This window comes from Balaenoptera physalus, assembly GCF_965194825.1.
Source record: "Balaenoptera physalus genome assembly, chromosome: 10".
NCBI lineage: Eukaryota > Metazoa > Chordata > Mammalia > Artiodactyla > Balaenopteridae > Balaenoptera > Balaenoptera physalus.
Genome location: NC_138889.1, coordinates 13,563,136 through 13,583,684, shown reverse-complemented (window position 1 = coordinate 13,583,684; position 20,549 = coordinate 13,563,136). Strand labels below are relative to the sequence as shown.

Here is a 20,549-nt window from a genome sequence, read left to right as displayed (position 1 = left end):
TACGGCTGAGTAAACTGAGTTCAGGGAGATGATGAGCCTTGTCTCATGTCACACAGCCGGTAAGCGGCTGAGAGGTAGGATTCCAACACCAGATTCTTCCCAGCGCACTCCCGCGGCTTCTCCAAACACTTCCAGAGCTCCTCGCAGGGCTGGGGAGTCTGTCCAGACGGAAGCTCAGCCCGCCCCCCGACCACCACGCTGTTTAATCCGCCAGGGGGTCCTCAGTAGGGCAAGCCGGCGGGCCGGGCGCGGTGGGGAGAGGCCGTTGGCGGGTCCGGGGCGGACAGGTGTTCCGCAGGGTCAGGACCCGCCCCGGCAGCACCGCCTGCCCCCTCCCCCGGCCCCCGGCTCCCCGAATGCAAATCGCTGCTTTGCCTGGGCCAGGGGCCAGGCGCGGGGGCCCTGCCAGGGGGCGTGGCCCGCGGCCCCCGCCCCGCCGCGCGCTCACCTGGGGAGTGTGGCAATCCCGCCGCGCCGAGTGCTGCCCGGGTGGGCGGGAGGGAGCAGCGGAGCGCGCGACGGCTGCGGCGACGGCTCCGGCGGCGGCTCCCGCGGCGGCGGCGGCGGCCGGGGGCGGGAGGAAGGAGACCCTGGCTTCCCCGGGGGCCCGGCTGGGGCAGACGCGAGGGGCCTGGGGGGAAGCTGGCTTTGGCCCCGCCTGGGGCAGGATGGTGAATCTGGAACCCATGCACCCAGGTGAGGGGCGGAGGGCGCGAGCTCTGACAGGTGTCACTGCGCTCGGGCAGGGGCGAAGGACAGGGGCGCCGCTCTCGGGGGGGGGGGTCTTGTTCCCCAGCGGCCAGGAGAGGGCAGTGTGGATAGCGGGTCCGCCGGAGCGGGCGGGCGCAGGGTACGTCTGGGGGACTTTGGGGAAGAATGAAGGTAGGGGCTACGGGGTGGAGGGTGGGAGGGCTTCTGAAGCCTCGCATCTGGAGAGCCCTGGCATCTGGAGAGCCCTGGCATCTGGAGAGCCGCAGCCGTGTGGGACCTGGGCGTGCTGAGCTGTGGTAGTCTCGGGGAAGTTGCCCTGTTCACTGGTTGCAGAAGGGTGGCTCACTGGCTCAGCCAGGGGTGTGGACCTTGGAGTGCAGAAGTGAGGGAAATACGTGTATCCACATGTTGCGTGTTTGGTGTCCCAGGCATTTACGTGAAGTATAGGGAGAGTGGATACTTGTAAGGTCTAGGGGGTGCCTAGGAAAAGTGAGTGGAGCTGGGCATTTACAGAGGCACACCTGGGGCAGGTGACATGGTGCACATGTGTTGATTAGGGCCTAGGGAAGCATGTGTCCGTGTGTATCAGAGGTGAGTCTACCTGTCCCCAGGTGTGTTGGGAGGGGAGGTGGAGCAGACCCCACCCGTGAAGGCGTACCTGCTCCCCTGCTCCGTGAGTCTAGGCAGTGCTGTAAGCTGGTGCGTGGCGGGGCTGGGGGGTCCATGTGCAGGGGCTGAGCGGGAGCTCTGTGGGACCCCACAGGAGGAGCAGCCTGCACAGGGGCCTGTGGGAAAGCGCTTCCATCTCTGTGTCTGTTGGGGGGGGCAGTGAGAGATGCATCCTCTGTGTTCCATGTCCCATGGATTTAGATATCAAGCCCTCCTCTCCTCAGGGGTGGGAACGTAGGCCATGGAAATGCTTTTCCGGGAGTCAGTTTCTTCTGTGTGAAAGGTCTGTGGGCATGGAGTGAACCGAGACCCCTCCATTCACCTTGCTGATCCGTCCTTCCACAGCCGGGCAAGGACCGGAGCTACTAATCCTGGAGGTTGGACTTGGTGTCGGGGTGGGCCTTCTGTAGGTCTGAGGGCCTGAGCAGAGATGGACTCGACGTGGAGAAAGCTGAGCCTGATTTGGCCATTTCAAACCAGCAACTTGCCTCTTAAAGGGGGCAACACCCAATGAATGACCTTCATTAAGGACTTCAGGGCTGTTGACAGGAACTTTGTTACCTCTCTTTTCTGGAGGAAGAGTGAGGGAGTCAATTCTCGTGACCTACCCCGAGGAGCAGGGCAGGCTGGAGGCTTTGGCCCATCCTGGAGCCGCCAATCCTTGAAATCAAGCAGCAGTGGGTGCACGGGGGAGACCCAGTTTCCCAGACGCAGTCCTGGTGGGGCTGAGTGAAAACCAGCAGGCGGTGAGGTGTTAGCTCTGAGAGGATCCCCAGGTGCCAGGACATGCCAGGGAGGGCTCGGTGTGGCGGAAAGAATCATCCAACTGGGTATCACCCAATGGTTGGGGAAAGTCCATTTTCAGACCTTGTAGTACCATGGAGCTGGACATAGCTGGGGGCAGATCCCGGGTTCTCCTTCCTCCACTTTCCGCCAAGAAGGCCTAGGTGTGCATGGGAACAAGACTTGAAGGCACGCCCCCAGTGGGAAGTTCTTTAGGACCAAGATCAGAGACTTCCAGGGGGTTTTCCACCTCATTGTCTACTGGAGGCTCCTGTTCTGGGGGAAGTGGGAGGAGGGGGGGCAGCTGGGACCCAGCAGGGAGGCCGCCTGGGGGCTAAGAGGATCTAGCCGAGAGCAGGAAAGAGAGGGTGAGGTTGAGGTGAGGAGGCCATCCCTCCATGCCTGGCCTGGGAGGAAGCTCCAGGCTGACGCTTTTCAGAAGCCCAGGCACCTCCCCCAGCCCTGTCCCCTGCAGGCAGACACAAAGGGGGTGATTGAGCTAAACCCAGGGTGCACTGACTCCTCAGGTGGGGTCTCCGTCTACCTGTCTACCTCGGGTGGGTGACCTGAGTCATCTCTCTACATTTGCTTGCCACTGCTCCCCAGCCCGCTTCTGTAGTCTATCTCCCCTCAGGGCTGTCTGGCCTCCCTGTGAGGTTTCCCGGCCCCTCTGTGGTGTTTGGTTCCCCTTTGGAGACCTCAAAGGGATCGCTCAGTTTGGGACTTTCTGTGGGGCCTCTCTGACTAGGTCTCCATTTGAGGGCTCCCTTTGCTGGGTCTTCTCAGTGGGCTTTTTAGTCCGGGGTCATCTTTGTAAGGTCTGTCATCGAGGGCCCTGCTGTGGGGTCTCTGAGGGAGGGTCCGTCTATGGAGTGTCTCCCTGTGGGCCCCTCTCTAGGGTCTCTCAGTCCAGGATCCTCTCTGTGGAAATCTGGTCTCTTCTGAGCCCTATTTTTCCCCTCCCAGCGATCCTGTGTCCTGCGGATGCTTCATAAACAGCACTTGCCCTGTAAATCCCCAGTCCTAGGCCCTTGGGGATTCCCCCTCCATTGATCTACTGCAACAGTTTGGGGGGGATGGAGGGGGAGCAGGGGCACATAAAGTAGTGCATAAGGTCCCCCACTCAGCAGCTCCACAAGCACTGCGGCCCCTGAGTCAGCCCATCTTTTTGCTCTGATAACCTGGGTACCAGCCGTGATTCAGGTTGGCCCGGGACCTCAGCACTTTGTATTTTGTAGAACACCTCTCACGTGGGAGCACAAACACCTCAGCGGGCATGAGGTCACCAGACACAGGGGCACCCCGGCTAAGGAGGGGCTCCTCCCTCCCAGGCCCAAGGCAGGTAGACAAGAGTCAGACAGAAAGCTCAGGAGGGAGAGAAGAGATGGAGGAAACAGTGGGAAAGCAGCCAGAGGGGGACACCTGGTTAGTCCCAGAGCATCTCTTTTTTGCCCTTTTCCTCACTGTGAGCTGTTCCCTGTCAGGGTTGGGAAAGAAGGATCAAGTCTCACAGACTGATACCAGTTCCAGCTCAGGACCATTGGGTTGGAAGGTCTCTTGAGAGGAAGTGCATTTCTCTTGAAGAAGAGACGAGAGGCATCTCCTCCAGAGGAGAGTTGGAGCCCTGGCTAGCTCAGAAGTAGGACCAGTGGGCCCCTTGAATTCCCTCTGGTAGAAGTGCCTGCAGCAGTGGGTGCGGGAGGGAGAAGCAAGGAGGGAATTCCAGTCCCTTCCGAAGAGATGAAGGTGGACAGTAGGAGAGAGAGTAGTGGGCCTTTTGCTTTCCTGGCATAGCCTGGGCCCAGGAGGTCCAGGACACTGTGGACACTCAGCCTGCAGCCTGGGGAAGTGCTGCCCCGTGGACTTTGCTCCCGCAGGTTCACACACACATCCTGGTTCACAGATGTGTAAGGAGGGGCTGCTGCTGGGAGTTAAGAGGTTTTACAGATCATCTCAGCCTGACCCTCCATTCAGAATCAAACCCCTGTGCAATCCCAAAGTATCACGATGTTGCTCCCATAATGGGTACATCCAACGAGTACATGTCCTGGCAGAGTGTGGAGCCTTTGACTCCTTCAAAAGTTATTTTTAGACATGATTAGGACCACCTTTTTTTTTTTTTTTTTAAATTATTATTTATTTATTTATTTATTTATTTTTGGCTGTGTTGGGTCTTAGTTTCTGTGCGAGGGCTCTCTCCAGTTGCGGCAAGCAGGGGCCACTCTTCATCGTGGTGCGCGGGCCTCTCACTATCACGGCCTCTCTTGTTGTGGAGCACAGGCTCCAGATGCACAGGCTCAGTAGTTGTGGCTCACGGGCCTAGTTGCTCCGCGGCATGTGGGATCTTCCCAGACCAGGGCTCGAACCCGTGTCCCCTGCATGGGCAGGCAGATTCTCAACCACTGCGCCACCAGGGAAGCCCAGGACCACCTTTTATGCTAATTTAAAAGATCAGAGAGATGGCTTTTGGGTAGAGTTAAAGGTGGTGCAGGGAATGGGTGTTGGGGGAGTGTTTGGGTTACAGGCATAGAATTATGGTTTAGCTAAAAAGTTACCCTTCTTAAACGTCAGATGTTTGAAGTAAGTTGATTCAGAATACCTGGTCATCATCCCACCCTCACTACCTCTTCAACTCTCCCTGTCCCCGTGAGCATTTTTCCCATGAAGTCAGAATTTGGAGCATGCAGATGGCTTCCCAGGTAAAGGACAAATTACGATATTGCTTAGACAGAAAAACCAAAGCTGTTTACTGTAATGGGAGAAGGGGACTCCCATCGAAGCCTAAGTATCTGTTTAGTTAATTCATTTATCACGTGCTTCCTTTGTGCCAGAAACTGTGCCAGGCAGTTTTCATTCAGTATCTTATTTGCTCCTCACTATAACTCTGGGAAGTATCATTTTTCTCATTTTTTTTTTTTTAGCTGAGAAAACTGAGGTTCAAATATGTGGCCGGGGTCCCCCTGTGCTAGTTAGGATGGCACTGGGATTAAATCCAGGTCTGTCTGCTGTCAAAACCCATGCTCTGAATTCCCGGCGCTACTGAAGCAGGTTTAAAAGCCCACTGAGGGTAAGCACTCACCCCCTCCCGCCCCTTCCCAGCAGTCTCTGACGTTTTCTCAGCACTGTTGAAGGATCCCTATGGGGAAGTGTGACTGAGCCGATCTGTAATAGGCAATGCCCAGCTCCACTGTGGGACTTCATGGGTGGGACGAAGCTAAGCCCATTTCCCCACTGGAGCAGAAAGCGTGGAGTAGCAGAAGCCCTTTGCAGACGTGTCCAGGTGGCCCACACTAGTTACTCTGCATATTCATGCATGACAGACCGTACAAAAAGTTTCCAACTGCAGCAGGAAGGACTTTGGTTAGGCTGGAGAAATGCCTTCTTAAATGTAGTGCACTGAGAGGGGTGGGAAGTGTGGTTGCAGGGTTTCCGCTAGAGGTCTGTAACCACGCAGGACAGTGTGGATGTCTGGGGAGGGCTGTACGGAGCTCCAAGTATTTACCTGGGAGTCATCACTTTGACTGGTCTCAAAACTATTCCTCAAACTACAGTGGCTTCCAAGGTTGCTTACTCCCTCCCATGCTCCTGGGGTGTTCCAAGGGCTGGAGAACCTTGGGACTCCCCATCTCTGTCTTGCTTGGCATGGCAGTCACCCCTCCTGCATTGCAGTCACTACACCCCCTGGGACCACACTTTAAATCTCTGCCAGAGCCACACACATCATTGCCCTAAAAAAAAAAAAAAGAAGAAGAAGAAGAAGAAATAAAAGTCGGTTTCTTCCTGCTTTTCCTGGGGCGGAGGTCCACCCTTCTCCCTCATCCTGATCATCTCCAGACCTCAGGCATCCAGACTGTCAACTGCCCGATTACGTGGCGCAAATTAAGACGGCCTGCTTACCCAGCATTGGCTGGGGAGCCCGGTATGCAAATTGGCTCACCAAGACTGTATCTGGTTTGAAAGAGTTAAAGTGCTGCCCCAGAGAAGGGGGGTGGTCAACATGATTTGAATAAAATATTCTTCTGTCTTTAACGGCTTCAGTATTTGGGTGGTTTCATAAGGAGAGGAGCTGAGAGTGAGTTAGCTCAAAGTTGTCTCTTTCCTTCTCTTTGCTGACCCTTGAGGAGACTTAGGGGCCTCTTAGGCAGTGGCAGCTGTCTGTTGTGGGTAAATGTTTAATTTATTGAAATGAAGCAGGGCAGAGAGACCAGACCCGCAGCACTTGGGGGCTGAGACAGGGGGCCTTGTGTAGGTCTTCTCTCTCCTCGGGGCACTGACCCGCCTGCCATCCCTTTCTTACCGAGAACGTTGAAGGAGTAGGAGAGAAGGTAAGGGTTTCCAAGGAGGGCCACACAGGAACTAGGGTTTGATCACCAGACAGTGGGCTAACCTCTGAGAATCAAGCAGAGAATAGAGGCAGGATTGGCTAAAAAAGATGAGAAGGGCAAGCCTTGGTTCAAGGGTACTCTTACCTCCCAGGGTAGAGTTATTATGAGGGGGAGGACGGGAGATGGCTATTTCTTATGCTACTTTAAAAAATAACAGACATTCCCCAAATCCCAAAGGAAATGAGGATGGAGAATGAGAAGCATTCTCCCCATTCCCCACCCTCCGCTGTACCCTTCCCCTTGTTAAATTTTTACCAACTGAGCCTGATGATAGAAGGAAGTGGCAATGAATGATGCAAAGGGGACAGACCCTGCAGTAGCACTGGAGAAAGGGGGAAAGGAAGCAAGTCTGGGAGGATGGGATATGTGCCCTGAGCTTATGAATATTCTAATAGTTGTATGTTTAGGAATCAGGAATTTGAAAGTCTGATGCTTGTTGTAATTACACATTCATCTTCGCTGTTTAGTTAAAGCCACATATGTCGTAGCAAGAAAAATTGTGACCTGTTACTAAAATCAGTTGTGTTTTCCCTGCAGATATCAAGATGAGTGGGGATGTAGCAGATTCCACAGTTGCTCGAAGTGCTCTCGGCCAGGTGGAGACAGGTAAGGGTCTTCTCTTCTGGGGAATGAAACAGAAAAGCAAGGGCAGGACAGAGTTACTGGAATTCATCAAATAATGGAATAATGTGGTATCTCTTCTGGCTTGGTCTTTCAGCCAATCAGACCCAAAGGCTGGGTCTTAGGAAATGAAGGGATTCCCTAGAGACAGGGGGTATGACCCTGGAGCCTTTGAACGGTAGACATTGGTCTACAGCGGAACAAAGCCTCTGAAGCTAGGCTAGGAAAGGGCCAGATCCTTAGAAACAAACAAGAAGTTAGGCAGGAGATTCACTTTTTTCTTTTTTCTTTTTTTCATTTTTAAGTAACATTTGTTTTTTTTTGCTTTTTGTTTTTTCTACTATTTTTTTAATAGATCTTCATTGGAGTATAATTACTTCACAATACCGTGTTAGTTTCTGTTGTACAACAAAGCGAATCAGCCATGTGCATACACATGTCCCCATATCCCCTCCCTCTTGAGCCTCCCTCCCATCCTCCCTATCCCACCCCTCTAGGTCATCGCAGAGCACTGAGCTGATCCCCCTGTGCTATGCTGCTGCTTCCCACCAGCCAACTATTTTTACATTCGATAGTGTATATATGTCGATGCTACTCTCACTTCACCCCAGCTTTTCCCTCCCACCCCATGTCATCAAGTCCATTCTCTATGTCTACCTCTTTATTCCTGCCCTGCAACTAGGTTCATCAGTACCATTTTTTTTCAAGACCCCTAGAAGCAGCAGGCTGTGTTCCCAGCTGCTACTGACTGACAGAAGGCAGAATGTGTCTTTAGTAGATGGGAGCTAAGGCCTTTTAACCCCAGATTTCTCAATAATCCTACTCAAGGAACTAATCAAAGAGGCCCATGTACAAGTGTTCCTCTTCCAAATTACATGCATGTGGGTGGTAAATTGACCCAGAAAGGAGGGCTTGGTGCCTGTTGATGACTTTGCTTTGTGAATAAAAGAAAGAGGACAGGAAAGAATTGAGAAGAAAGTTTCATAGCTCTCTGCTTTTAACTCCATAGTCCAAACCTTGCTTTGAAAGCTCCATATAATTAAAAAGAACTTAAAGAAAGATGAGCATAAATTGTAACATCACCAAATAACTTTAAGAGCATCCCAACAAGACCTCAATTCGTCTTTCATCTGGATCATTAGAGGCATAGAAATTAGAAGTGGAAGAGAATCGATGTCCCCCAGAGCAAAAATCTTTTCCCAAGTCTTCAGGTGCGTTCTAGTTCCATTCTTGAAGCTAAAAGACTGAGGATCAGGGACACGGTAATTGGGGGTCTTGTGGAGGCATCTGCAGGATACATTTACCATAAACTTTTCTGCCCCTCCGCCCTCAATTTAGTATTGAAACTGTCTGTTTGCACGGGTAGTGGTACAGGTTTTATATTTTGCTTTGTGTCTGGGAACAGTTAAGCTTGGAGAGGGTGGGCCAGTTGCAACCATTTGTCAATTGATTTATTAGCTGAGTATGTTTTACTAAAGGTCTGTGGAGTGGGGTATCTGTTCTCCCCAGCTGTGAAGAAAATTCCCTTTAATCTCCAGAACTCCAGCAAGGCTTTCATATCAGTTCACCTGATGAGTAGTAATAGGTACATCTCTGCTCTGAACTCTTCCCTAGAGAAAAACCAGAGTCCAGAAGCCTTGATTCAGAAGTTGAGTCACCCTTTCCCAGTAGCAGGCTGTCTAGAGCCAACTCTGTTCACCTGGGCCAGGTATATTGCCCCAGGTATGTGGTGACACAGCTAAGAGAGTGTCCATGTGGGTGGAAGACCACACTTAGCAGGGTAGCTCTGGTGCTCTGTTATTTGTTATGGGACCAAGTCAAGGCAACTGTGTCAGGAGTGAGAAGGATCTACATGAAACCCTGAAAAGCGATCCAGGAGGCGGAGGGAGTGCAGAACCTAGGTGGGGGTTAGGAAGGTTAAGGCGTTACAGGCAATCTCAGCAAGTTCTGGCCTCCTGTCTGGGACTGTGGGAGCTTGCACAGACTAGGTTGAAGGAGAAAGTCTGAACATAAACTGGGACTTTCAGAATACGCATGTCATCTCAGTGTCTGCCAGTTCAAAATGTGACCTTGGACCAGCCACTTTGCTTCCCTAGGAGGCGGGAACAGATGACCTTTGAAGAGTATGGATTTAGAATCAAACAGACCTGGGGTAAAAATCACAGCTCTGCTGCTTACTGGTTATATGATCTGATGAGTTAATTCAGCCTCATCTCTTCTAAAGAGGACAATTAATGTCCATCTTAGAGAGTGGGTTGAGAGTTAGCTGAGATATTTAAAGCCCTTAGCACAGTGCTTGGCACATGACAGCTGCAGTCATCATTTCCTCTAATGGCATCATTAAGATTCTGTGATTCTGTAATATACACAACGAGACTTGCTGCTAAGTGTTCTGGGGCTGCAGGTAGCTGGGGTGCCCTTCTCCCCTTCACTCAGGCCAAGTGGGTCAACCCTACAGGTTGATTTTGTTCCTTCCACCACTCAGGGAAAGATTCTGTGTGGGTCCTCCTCAACTCCAAGGAGACCCTTTAGTTCATACTGTCAGAACGCCTCCATTCCCAGATCCTTCACTTCTAGTGGCTCAGCTTGGTGGCTGGTAGCATCCTTACTTAGGTGACTGTCAAATTACTGCATGTTTTTAAGGGCAAGAAAAAAAGAGGCAGCTAATTAAAGTAACCAAACTTCCTGGAAAGTCATTCTGACTCATTTTTTACAGAGGAAAGCTTATCATGAGTCACAGTGATTACCAACTTGGTTTAATGGCTTCCTTTGGATTTTTAAAAGGCAGATTCCCCTGCCCAACAGTGCCTGAACTAAGGGGTGGTTTGTCTCTGGGTTTTAAAGAAACTATAAACAAAGGTGACCTAGAAAGCCCCAGCTCCCTGAGAGTACCCTCTGTGTTGTGTGAAATCCCCAAGGGGCTCGAGGTGGGAGCTGGGAAAGGGAAGTGAATTTCCCCTCCGCACTGGCCAGGACTGCAAAGGAGAGCGTTCTCTAGTCCAGACACAGACCTCCCGGTTGGTAGAAACCTGGCAGGGCAGCTAGCTCATTCTTTCCTTTCCTTCGGTCTATGAGGAAGCCGAGGCATGGGTGGACAGAGGAGAAATTCAGTGTCTTTGTGACAGCACTCGGGACCAGAGAAGGCTCCCGATGCCCTGGCCAGTGTTGTTTCCACACCCCGCAGAAGACTGAAGCCAAGCTGTTTCTAGATTTCTGAACTATCAGCTTTTCTATCCTTCCTTTTACTCCCCATTTTTACTTTTCCTTCCTTCTTGAGGCTGACACCGATTTTTTTTTTTTTCCAGTTCTCGACTGAGTGGTTCATAAGAACATAGCCTTACCCACATTTCAAAAGCTCCCAGCTCCATAACTGACCATCCCCAAGCACCCAAGCAGATAACCCTATGACTTTTGACCACTCTGGTCACAGTGTAGCCTCCTACACAGGGGAGGACAAATACGGTGGGCTTGGGAGGAAGAAGGGAAAGGCCAGTCACATCCACGGAGCCTCCTTCCCATACCCAGGCACATGGAGCCAACTGTACATGCATTACCTCATTTAATTCTTACAATTGCCATTTTTATCAATGAGGAAATTGTGGCTCAGAATGAGAAACTAACTAGCCCAGGATCACACAGCTTCTAACCAGTAATCAAACTCCGGCCTGACTCCAGGCTATTAACTCCCTGCAGATTATTGGGCAAATGTTTCCCGCCCCCCCCCCAGACATTTATTTTCCTCCCCGTTAAGGAGGGTTTGGGGCTGGATAGTCTCTAAGGGCTGAATTTTTAAAGATGTGTATGCAGTTCTGCTTTTCCAAATTCTCTGCCATCAGTTCCCACACCGTGCATTTGTGTGGGGACTTCCTCAGCCCTGAGCTCTGCCCATCTACCCCGTCACCTCCCTCAGCCCCTATATCCCCTCCTTCCACCGTCCCTCTCAGCCCGCTCTCCTCTGACACCTCCAGCTACCTCGCTCTGTTCAGGCTCCGTCCTCTTCTCCGACCTCGCTGGCAGTCCTCGCTTGTGTCAGACCCTGGGCTCAGAAAGATGACGAAACAGTCCCTGTCTTCCAGGAGCTTTCCTCCAGGGCTTCATGGTGGAGTGGATCACAGGGCCAACTTGTGTTTGGAAGAGCACATTCAAACAGTGCGTTTGGACTTTACAACAATTCTGTGAGGGTAGATGGCACCATCCCACTTTGCAGACGGGGCAATTGAGGCTGGTTAGCTGATCTCCCCAAGATTCTGTATCTAGCAAATGAAAGAATTAAACTTGGGTCTTTCTAGTGACTATTTACCCAGAGATGGTGGTGGGAAGACTGGGGACCAGCACAGGGAACCAGGGACAGAGGACACAAGAGAGTGGCAGCATCAGGGAGATGCCGAAATTATGGCAGGCGGCTCCAGCCAAGGGGCTTGGCTCTCCTCCTTGGCCGGAGGAGAGCCAAGCCCCTGCTGTGGGGTTGATCTCATCCAAGAGGCAGAAGCCTTGTCTGGTGCCAAAATGTGCTTGCTGGGGAAGAGAGGGAAAGAGCTGGGGTCCACTCACTCCCTTTGGTGGACTGTGGAGGGTGAGAATCTGGCCTTGGAGAGAACTGTCTCCATCTCTTCTCTCATCCTGAGCCAACCTCACCAACACACCAGCCCCGGCTCCCCGCATTCTGCAGGCTCAATTGTCATTGGTGGAGTGGGGGGTTGCAGACCCAGATGACAGTGGAGCAGACGCCTTAGGACCCTTGTCCTGCTCAGAGATCTGGGAAGGAAGGGCTCCACGAGGGGAGCCCAGGGGAGGAAAAGGGGAGCAAGCAGGAAGCGGGTGGGGACTGGACTCTGTCAGTCCTCCCTTCCTGCTGCCCTTCTTCTCTGCTTCAGTTGCCCATCTGAGAGGTGAAATGGCTCACAGTGTCCCCCCGTCCGGAAGGACCATCCAGGGGAGTTAGCTGTGTGGGGACCCTTTGCAGAAAGTCTCCTCACTTAAACCTGGCAACTTTCTGCATGGCTTTAAGAAGGAATGGACACGATTATGTAGGGGAGACCAGAGAGGTTAGTGATTCTCCTTAAGGCCCAAAGAAATAATGAGTAACTGACCCAAGCAGAGAAACCTCCTCTTGGTCAGTTCATTCCTGGGACCTCGCCATCTCCACCGTACTGAGTCTCCAATAAAAGAGCCAAGGATAAAGAAACTACGTCTCACTGCGACGAAGAGATGCAGTTCCAGGCAGAAACAGGCAGAAGGCTCTAGAGACGTGTGTGGGTTTTAACCCAAATGTTTATGGAATAGAACTATTCTTTCAATGACAGAGAGGACGAGAGAAGCCTAGGAAGTACCTGGAGTGAGGTGAGACTTGGGGGAAGGTGCAGAACTGTCTCCTATTGACAGCTCTTTCTAAATGAGACACATGGGCGCACACACACACACACACACACACCCTTCTGTGATTAAATGACAGAGTGGGTGTGAAAGCACTTTGCAAAGTGTATGTCACCATACAAATACAGTCCGTCATTAGGTTGATAATTATCAGAAATGTTCAGGAGACAAGACAAAGCTCTGTCACTGAGCAGTGTGGGACAAGTCTGCTTGTGCCTTAGACTCGAGTTTCCTTGTCATAATATGGGGAGGAGAGGGCTTGGGGGAGTAAAGTGAAGAGAATGAGCTGGGTGGGCTCTAGGATTCAAGCCTGGTGACTCTGGTCCTGTGCCTCGGTCTGTACCCACTCTCGCTCTTACCTCTCTGGAGGAGAAAAAGGAAGCCACAGCCCCTCCAGATGTCCAGGGGGAACTGATATGAATCCCTGGATTCTGAGAGGATATCTTGCCCATACCTCTCTCTTCCTTTGAAGACATTTCAAAACCATCCCTGGAAAATAAAGGATCTTGTTCTTAGAGCTATTTTCCCCTCATTTATCCTCCATCCTTAAGAAAAGCTAACCCCACAATTTCTCTTGGCCACCTATTCTTGTAGGATACAATTCTCAGTGTCGGGAAGTCCTTTCTTATCTCTTGTCTATAACCCTCATGCTGCAGCATAAGCCCCTTGCCCCTGGTTCTGGCCTTCTCAAACCAGAGTGGCTTCCATCTCACCACGTTACCAGTTTATGTGCAGGGAGATGAGGAGGTACTAATTCACCATCCAGGCTTCATACTGTGGCCGTGTGTGCCAGAGGTCTCGGGAGAGCAGCCTGTGGGGTCAGGAGGTACCTGCCTGTAGCACACAGAGAACCTCTGCAAATAAAAGAGCTACTACAGCAGCTCCCACCTGTGCCACACTTTCTCACCCATCTAGTCCCAAACCCAACCCCACAGGGCAGGACCATGCTGCTCAGATGAAAGTGTTGTGAAGTGTTTTTAATAGCAGTGTTTTTTTATATGTTGCTAGAAATCAGGAGGTTTATAACACATTCATGTCCAGAAATGAGTTAAGATACTTTAAAGTCTAAACACACTATATATGAGTGTGTTTAGGGGCGTGTATGTTGCAATCTCAAGACGGATAATAGTCCCTATGGACTAAATTAATACTTGCCTCTGAGTAGCAGGTATGTTTGTAAATATAAAATTATGTTAAACATTAGCACCAGTGCAGGTGAATGAGCCAAATCCTGCCTGGCACCGTCCCGCTTCCTTTCGGAGATCTCTTTAAGGAAGGGCCACCTTCCCCACCCCAGCCGCCATCTCTGCAGCCCCCAGAAGAACACGGACCTCCTTTTCTCTCCAGCCTAAGAGGGAACAAAGCGAGGGGGCCGGGTGGGGGGCATCTGTGTGCTGTCTTTTACCATCTGGAGCTCCGCTTCGTTTCATCAGTGGTCATTCCTTAGGGCACCGCTTCAAACAACGTGGGCTGCAGGACCAGTCGTTTTACTTCCGGTCTGTCACAGAGCGGTCCACAGTCCCACCGTGCAGGACTGATATGCAGCTCGTACCCACCTCGTACACACATGCAACAGGGCCCAGACTTGTCTACCCTGCGTCCACAGGGAGCGCTCACTAATGACGTACTTGGGGTGCTGTGAACATTTCTAAATTCTTACTCTCTGTGTTTGGACGCATCTGGTCTCCGACCTTAACAAACAGTTCAGACCAGCCTGGCTGTTGGACCGCACTTGGAGGTGCCCTGCATTAGAGGATAAGAGTGTGCATAAGAATGCCCCTTTCCTTTGGCGGCCCACGGGCAATGGATACATCTTATGACCTTAGCATCCCTCCTACTCCCACTGTCGGTGCCGTGGGGGCAATGATGGGGAGATCCAGCAGGAGAGGTCAGTCCCAGGCTCTCCTTTGCTGCCAGGGGTGAAATGACACCCACCCCCAACCCGCTACCAACACACACACACACACACACACACACGAGGCCCTGAGCAGCGTCCAGAGACTCAACGCTGTAGCTTCTGGGCCTTAGCCCTTCACTAAGGCACCCAAGTTGCAGCCCCCCTCCCTCATACGCTGTGAGTAAATGCTTTTGGTCTCTTGGGCCCACCCTCCTCCTTAAGAAACAGTTACAGCAATGAACACCTGGTGTGGAAAAATGCTGAACAAGTGGAAAAAGAATTTGAAAAGAAATGAGCAGCCAAATTAGGGTTACGTCTTAGGGCTTGAAGAGCAGCCCCAATCCGGACAACTGAAATGCAGTTACACTCGGTCCGCCCCACTCCCAAACACACAGACACACACACACCCAACTCACACTCCCGCGCAGACACACACGATCCCCACCTCAAAGCCCTCAGGGCAGGGTGGGCAGGCTGGCGGTGGGGTACACCCACTGGCAGTCTTCCTTTCTGGTCAAGGCTCTATCAAAGGCAGGCTGGGGTGGTCGGGGGTGTTGTGAAACTACAGGAGGGGCAGGGGAGACGGAAGTTGGAGTCTCTGCCAGCGTTTGCTAGTGGGTCCCCCTCAGGAAGGGAAGGGCTCTGCCAGGATGACCCATCCTGAGGAAGAGCTGCTGCGGGGAGAAGCAGGTGCAGCTCCCCTTGCATCCTCTCACCCCCCACTCCCCACAGCCAAGGGGAAGAGGGGCAGACACGTCCTCAAAAGGGAAGCCGCATGAGGTCATCCCAACTGGGGCTGCGTCCCTCTCATTGGAGCCTGAGGGTCTGGTAGGACAGGGCTGGGCAGGCTGAGAGACTGACCAGAGTCCTCCAAGGAGGCTGAATTTCATTTCTAGGGACTTCAGCCACGGACAGTTCAAAGTCCCCTCCTGGATCCTCTGTGGGCTCAGAGCTGACTGTGGGGAGCTCCTGGGTAACAGCAGGGCCCCGGGAGACTCAGGGAGGGCAGGCCTTTGTGCCAAGCTAGGAGCATGGGAAACAGAGCTGCGGGCATCTCCCCAAAAAGCACTAGTGCTGTTGACTCAAAAAATAATAGGTGTTAATTTGCATGGCATTTTACATACAGGTTCTGTGCCCTGCTTTCCATCTCCTATCACTGGCACCCCCGAAGCCCTCTAGGTCTCTCCTCTCCTGTCACCCCCTCTAGGAGCATCGCTGTGTCCTCCAGACTCCAGAACTTCCTCACCACCATCTAGCCCATCCTCGGATCAGGCTAGTCTGAGAAAAAAACAGCGGTTGGTCTCGCTTGGGTGAGACCAAATCTGGGTCCAGATTTGCACTAGAGAAGCAGGCAGGAAGCCTGGCAGGTCTGGGCCCCGTTGGGCACCTCGGTGAGGGGTGCCCCACCTGCCTGCTGGGAAGAGGAACAAAAAATCTAAGCCAGAGAGCCCAGAGAGGGGCCAAAAGGAGAGGAAACCCAGTGGTTGCTATGACAATGGGGTCCTGGCGCCCAATTTGCATAGGGCAATGATTTCCATACTGCAGGGTGAATTTCCATATCCCTGCCTCAAAGCCTGTTGGGGCAGGGAAGGGGGAGAGGGGAGAGGTCATTTGAAATTCAAATGAGGATGATTAAGGTTTTCTTGAGAAGGGAAGTGCGCACAAAAAGGGTTAAGCCGGCTGGGAAATGTCTGCTCTGGACTCCAAGGTATCAAAGGGAGGTAGCACTGGGCTGGCTGCTCCCATCCTGTCCCTGTCCCCTCCCCTCAGGTCCCTGGAGGCCTGAGGGTGGTTGGCTGAGTGGGGTATTAGTGACCTCTGCCTCTCGGGAGAACCAACTGGGTCCCCATCCCCGCCTAGCCCCAACTCAGTTTACCCCCAGTGTCATAAGGTTGATTGGGCTCTTAAGGACCATTGAGTGAGTTCTGGTTCTGGCCTCAGGCCTGTCTCCCTCTGCTGACAACAGACTAGACATCTCAGGTTTTCTACCAGTGAAACTGGAGAAACAGTCTGCACCTTCTCGTTTGGCTGAGGAGATGTGAGGAGAGATGGAATCTGGACTCATCTCTACCACGAACCTGTGTCAGCAAGTCACCTCTCCCGTCTTCAGGCCTGAGTTCGTGCATGGGACGAAGGGTCTGAACTTGAGAGTCTCTAAGATCACTTCCGGCTCTAAGCTGCTGAGATCCGTGAGCACACGCTGACCCTTTGTGCTCACTGGTTATTGTTTGAAAGATGGGGGTTGCTGTACCTCTCAGTTCCTGTAATGTGTTAGGAAGGGCACTGCTGCCCCCAGCTTACCAAGGCGGAGGCATTAAAGGCATAGACTTTGGAGCCAGAGTCTGTATTTGAATCCCAACTTTTCTACTTACTAGTTATATGACCTTGGGCTGGTTACTTAATGTCTCTGCTTGGTTTCCCAGACTGTAAAATGGAGGTAATAATAGGGATAGGCTCCTAGAGTTGCCGTGAGGATTTTTTTGTTTGTTTTTCTTTTTTAATATTGTGAAGAGTGAGGAACTATTTTTTTTTTTTTTGGTTTTTTTTTGTATTTTTCTTTAATAAATGTATTTATTTATTTATTTATTTAGGGCTGTGCTGGGCCTTCGTTGCTGCGCGCGGGTTTTCTCTAGTTGCGGCGAACGGGAGCCACTCTTTGTTGCAGTGTGCGGGCTTCTCATTGCGGTGGCTTCTCTTGTTGTGGAGCACGGGCTCTAGGCACACGGGCTTCAGTAGTTGTGGCACGCGGGCTCAGTAGTTGTGGCTCACGGGCGTAGTTGCTCCGCGGCATGTGGGATCTTCCTGGACCAGGGCTCGAACCCGTGTCCCCTGCATTGGCAGGCGGATTCTTAACCGCTGCGCCACCAGGGAAGCCCCTGCTGTCAGGATTGAATAAGCCAACATGTGTAAGGCGCTTAGAGCAGAGCCTGCCATACAGTAATGCTATTTGCCAGTATTCGTATCAGAAGGACAGAGTGTCCACGCGTGACCCAATGGCCAATCTCGGGACCCTCTATTAGGAATATGGGCTGTCTCCTGAGTAGACCTACCTGTGAATTCGTTCACTCATGGCCAACACACTGTCCTATCCACCTGCGCTTGGGAGTGGGAAGCGTGCTTTGGTGAAGGACCCTCAAACAAACCGACTCCAGGCAATCAGGAAATGGCCAGAAGAAGGGGAGGGAGTTGGTGGAAAGACCCCTCCTCCCAGGACCCAGTGTTTAGGGATGGTGCAGATTCAGGGAGACTAGATGATCTTTATAGTTCTGGAAAAAGCTGAAGGTCTCATTTTTTCCCCCTCAAGTTTCTGTGGCGACTCCATATGTGTTTTCATTTGGAGATAGTATGTCAATATATACTGTGGTGTGGTCAGCCTTGGCTGGTGGGCAGACGTGGGCCTGAATTTCTACTCGGCAATTTACTAATCAGTAACCTTGGGCAAGTCGATTAACCTCTCTGAGCCTCAAGTTTCCTCATCTGTAAAATGGGGATAATAAGAGCACCTACTCATAGGGTGGTTGTGAGGATTAAATGCTGTCCTGTGTATAAAATGTTTAATACAAAGCTTGGTGCATAGTAAATGCTCAATGAATGTCAACTATTAATTAATCCCTATTATTTGAAAATAGTGTTCTCCTGCCAAAATGTTTGAAAATTCTCTGATCTAGTCCCATTCTCCTATTTTATGGGGAAAGAGAGTGGGGTCAGAAAAGAGGAATGACTTTCTCAAGGTCACAGCAATGGGTTGAGATCCCTGTTTCTTTAAAGGCCCTTTCCCTACCCTAGAGGCAGTCCTCTGTTTTTTGCTTTTGTTTTGTTGTTTTGTTGGACAAAGTTTCCCCCCTCCCCATCACCCTTCCCTCAGAAGTGGCCCCTCTAGCCCTAGGAACACAGGCCCCAGAAGGAGAGGAAGCGACTACCCCGGGTGAGGGAAAGGGCATGGTGTCTGGATGCAGAAGACGGCTGTGTGACATTAACCAGCCCTGCCCTCTCTGAGCCTCAGTGTACGCACTGGTGAAACAGGAGTTCTGGAATCCTGGCCCCGTAGACCTCACAGGCAGGCGAGTCTCTAATAAGGACTGGATATGAAAGTGCACTGCACAGAAAGGAACAAACCCAGTGCACGCCCCAAGACCCATGCGTGTTGGCCAGCGCACCAGCCCTGCAGCCAGAGCCCTGAGATCCAACTTCCTCTCCTCCAGCTCAGGAGCCATGACCCAGCCTCAGTTTCCTTATCTGTAAAACAAGTTGTGAGGCATGAATGAAACAAGAGTATATCTGTGGCAGCTCTCAGAAGTGAGAGTTGTTCTACAAATGTGAGATAGCATCTCCCATCTAAGCTTTCTTACCACACACGTGGCCCTCTGAGCTGCACAAAGGACGTCTGTGTGCCCACATGAGGACCAGCGCCCGGCTGCACGCCCCTCTCTGTAGCTATTCCTGCTCTTCCCACCCACCCTTCTCACCCCCACTTCACTCAGTCCCGGGAAGGGGGCAGCGAAGTGTCTCTTACCAGCCTTAAAGCTCTTTGAATCTCTTCCCCTCTCAGGGCTGGGCAAGGAGTAGAGAAAGGGCTGGTCTGGAGGTGACCTTTAGGGAACCCCTTGGCTAGGGTGGAGAGTCAAGTCCGGACATCGGAGCTCGGGCTTTGTTCCTGCTTTGCCATGTATTACCTGTGTGACCTTTAGTTCATCACTCATCCTCTCTGGGGCTTAGTTTCCCTACCTGTAACTGGTGGGTGCTGCACTGGGAGTCTCTGTGTGGTCCCCTCGAGCACAAGAAAGTTCTGATAGAAAAATAGCAGCCAAGGTGCTTCTCTGACCTGTGCTTGTTTAGGAGTGATGGGAACCCCGGGTTTCTTTAACAGAATCTTTCCTTTGAAGTTGGATTTTTATTGTTTTCTAGGGTCAGCGGATTATGAGTGGAGACTTTGCTGGGGAACCTGGCCCTTTGGCCCCATTCCAGGCAGGGACCTGAGTCCCTGGCCTCTTCAGCATAGCCTCTGATCATGCTGCCCACTTTGGGCCTCAGTGTGAGGCCAGCAGGAGGTGCAGGGGCAATGCAGGGGGCCCCAGAGAGTCCCATCTATAGCTCAGACTGAGAAGAAACAGGGATTTTATTTCCTAAAGAATTCGAAGACCTCGGTGAGGAGCCTTTCATTTATCAAAGAATGATGACAGATGATAAAGGGAAGTCGGAGGAGGCTGGGCTTCCCTTTTAGCAAAGGTGGGCAGTGGGTCCTCAGCCCCACGCTCCTGACGTCTGTGGTAAGGGCCTGGAGAGCAAGGCTTCGGGGTTCAGTCTCATGACTGTGCAGGTGGAGAAACTCATTGGAACGCTCACACAGGCCGTGTTGCAAGGAAGCCCTGAGGTCAGTCATGTTTACTCTGCCATTCTAGAGAGGAAGAAGCTTTAAATCATGAAAATCCCCAAAGCCACAGACGGTCAGAGGTGGAGGGACCCTGTAAGATCATCCTGTCCTGGGGTAGCAAGTGGGTTTCTTCAGGAGAGCTGCTTCTGATCATCAGTGGTGGTCACTATGCACTGAGTTTAGGAAAAGGAAGCAAGTGAGGCGGTCCATTAGTGATGTCTGCCCTGGGCATGGCTCACACGCTGCATCTTTGCACCTGCTATCCACAGCCGGGGACACTCAGCTGGTGGAGAACTGAAGCTCAGATCTCCCATCCCCTATGCCAGTGTTCTTCCCACAGCCCATCAAGGACATCCTGTGTCCTGTTCTTCAGGTGGCTTCAGGGGCCAGCCTCAGTTTCCTCCTGGACATTTCTTTGCTCCTACAAAGATGGTGGCAGGAATATAGGCAGAATTTTTTGTTTTAACATGTAAGGAAAATTGAAGGCTATGGAGATCAAGCAACTTGCCCAAGGTCCAGCATAAAACAGCCTTTGAAGTAACCCTCAAGCTCAGTTTACGGTGTGTTCTCTGTACAGAACTCTGACCATTAGGCAACAGTGCCCAGTTCCTTGGAGGGATCTCAAGTAACATAAAAGGTAGGCATGGTGTCTGTGGGGTCTTGGGGAAAAGTGTTTTGACTGGTTTGAACGACCTCACTGGGAAGTCTCGTGGTTTGCTCTGGCGGCTGCCTGCCCAGC

General features: G+C 51.9%; 1 protein-coding gene across 7 annotated transcripts in view; it reads left to right on the top strand.

The window, feature by feature from the left end:
- The first annotated feature begins 478 nt into the window (after positions 1 to 478).
- POU2F3 (POU class 2 homeobox 3) overlaps positions 479 to 20,549 on the top strand; it is an 82,483-nt gene continuing 62,412 nt past the window's right edge. For 2 of the 7 annotated variants that reach the window (XM_082410911.1, XM_082410909.1), the window contains exons 1-2: positions 479 to 696; positions 7,086 to 7,154. In XM_082410911.1, coding sequence (XP_082267037.1) covers positions 669 to 696; positions 7,086 to 7,154 — 97 coding nt within the window. In that variant the 5' untranslated portion in view covers positions 479 to 668. Of the gene's footprint in view, positions 697 to 5,084; positions 5,231 to 7,085; positions 7,155 to 20,549 lie in introns of all 7 variants that reach the window. The other 5 variants (XM_082410908.1, XM_082410913.1, XM_082410912.1 and 2 more) reach the window with 4 other exon arrangements.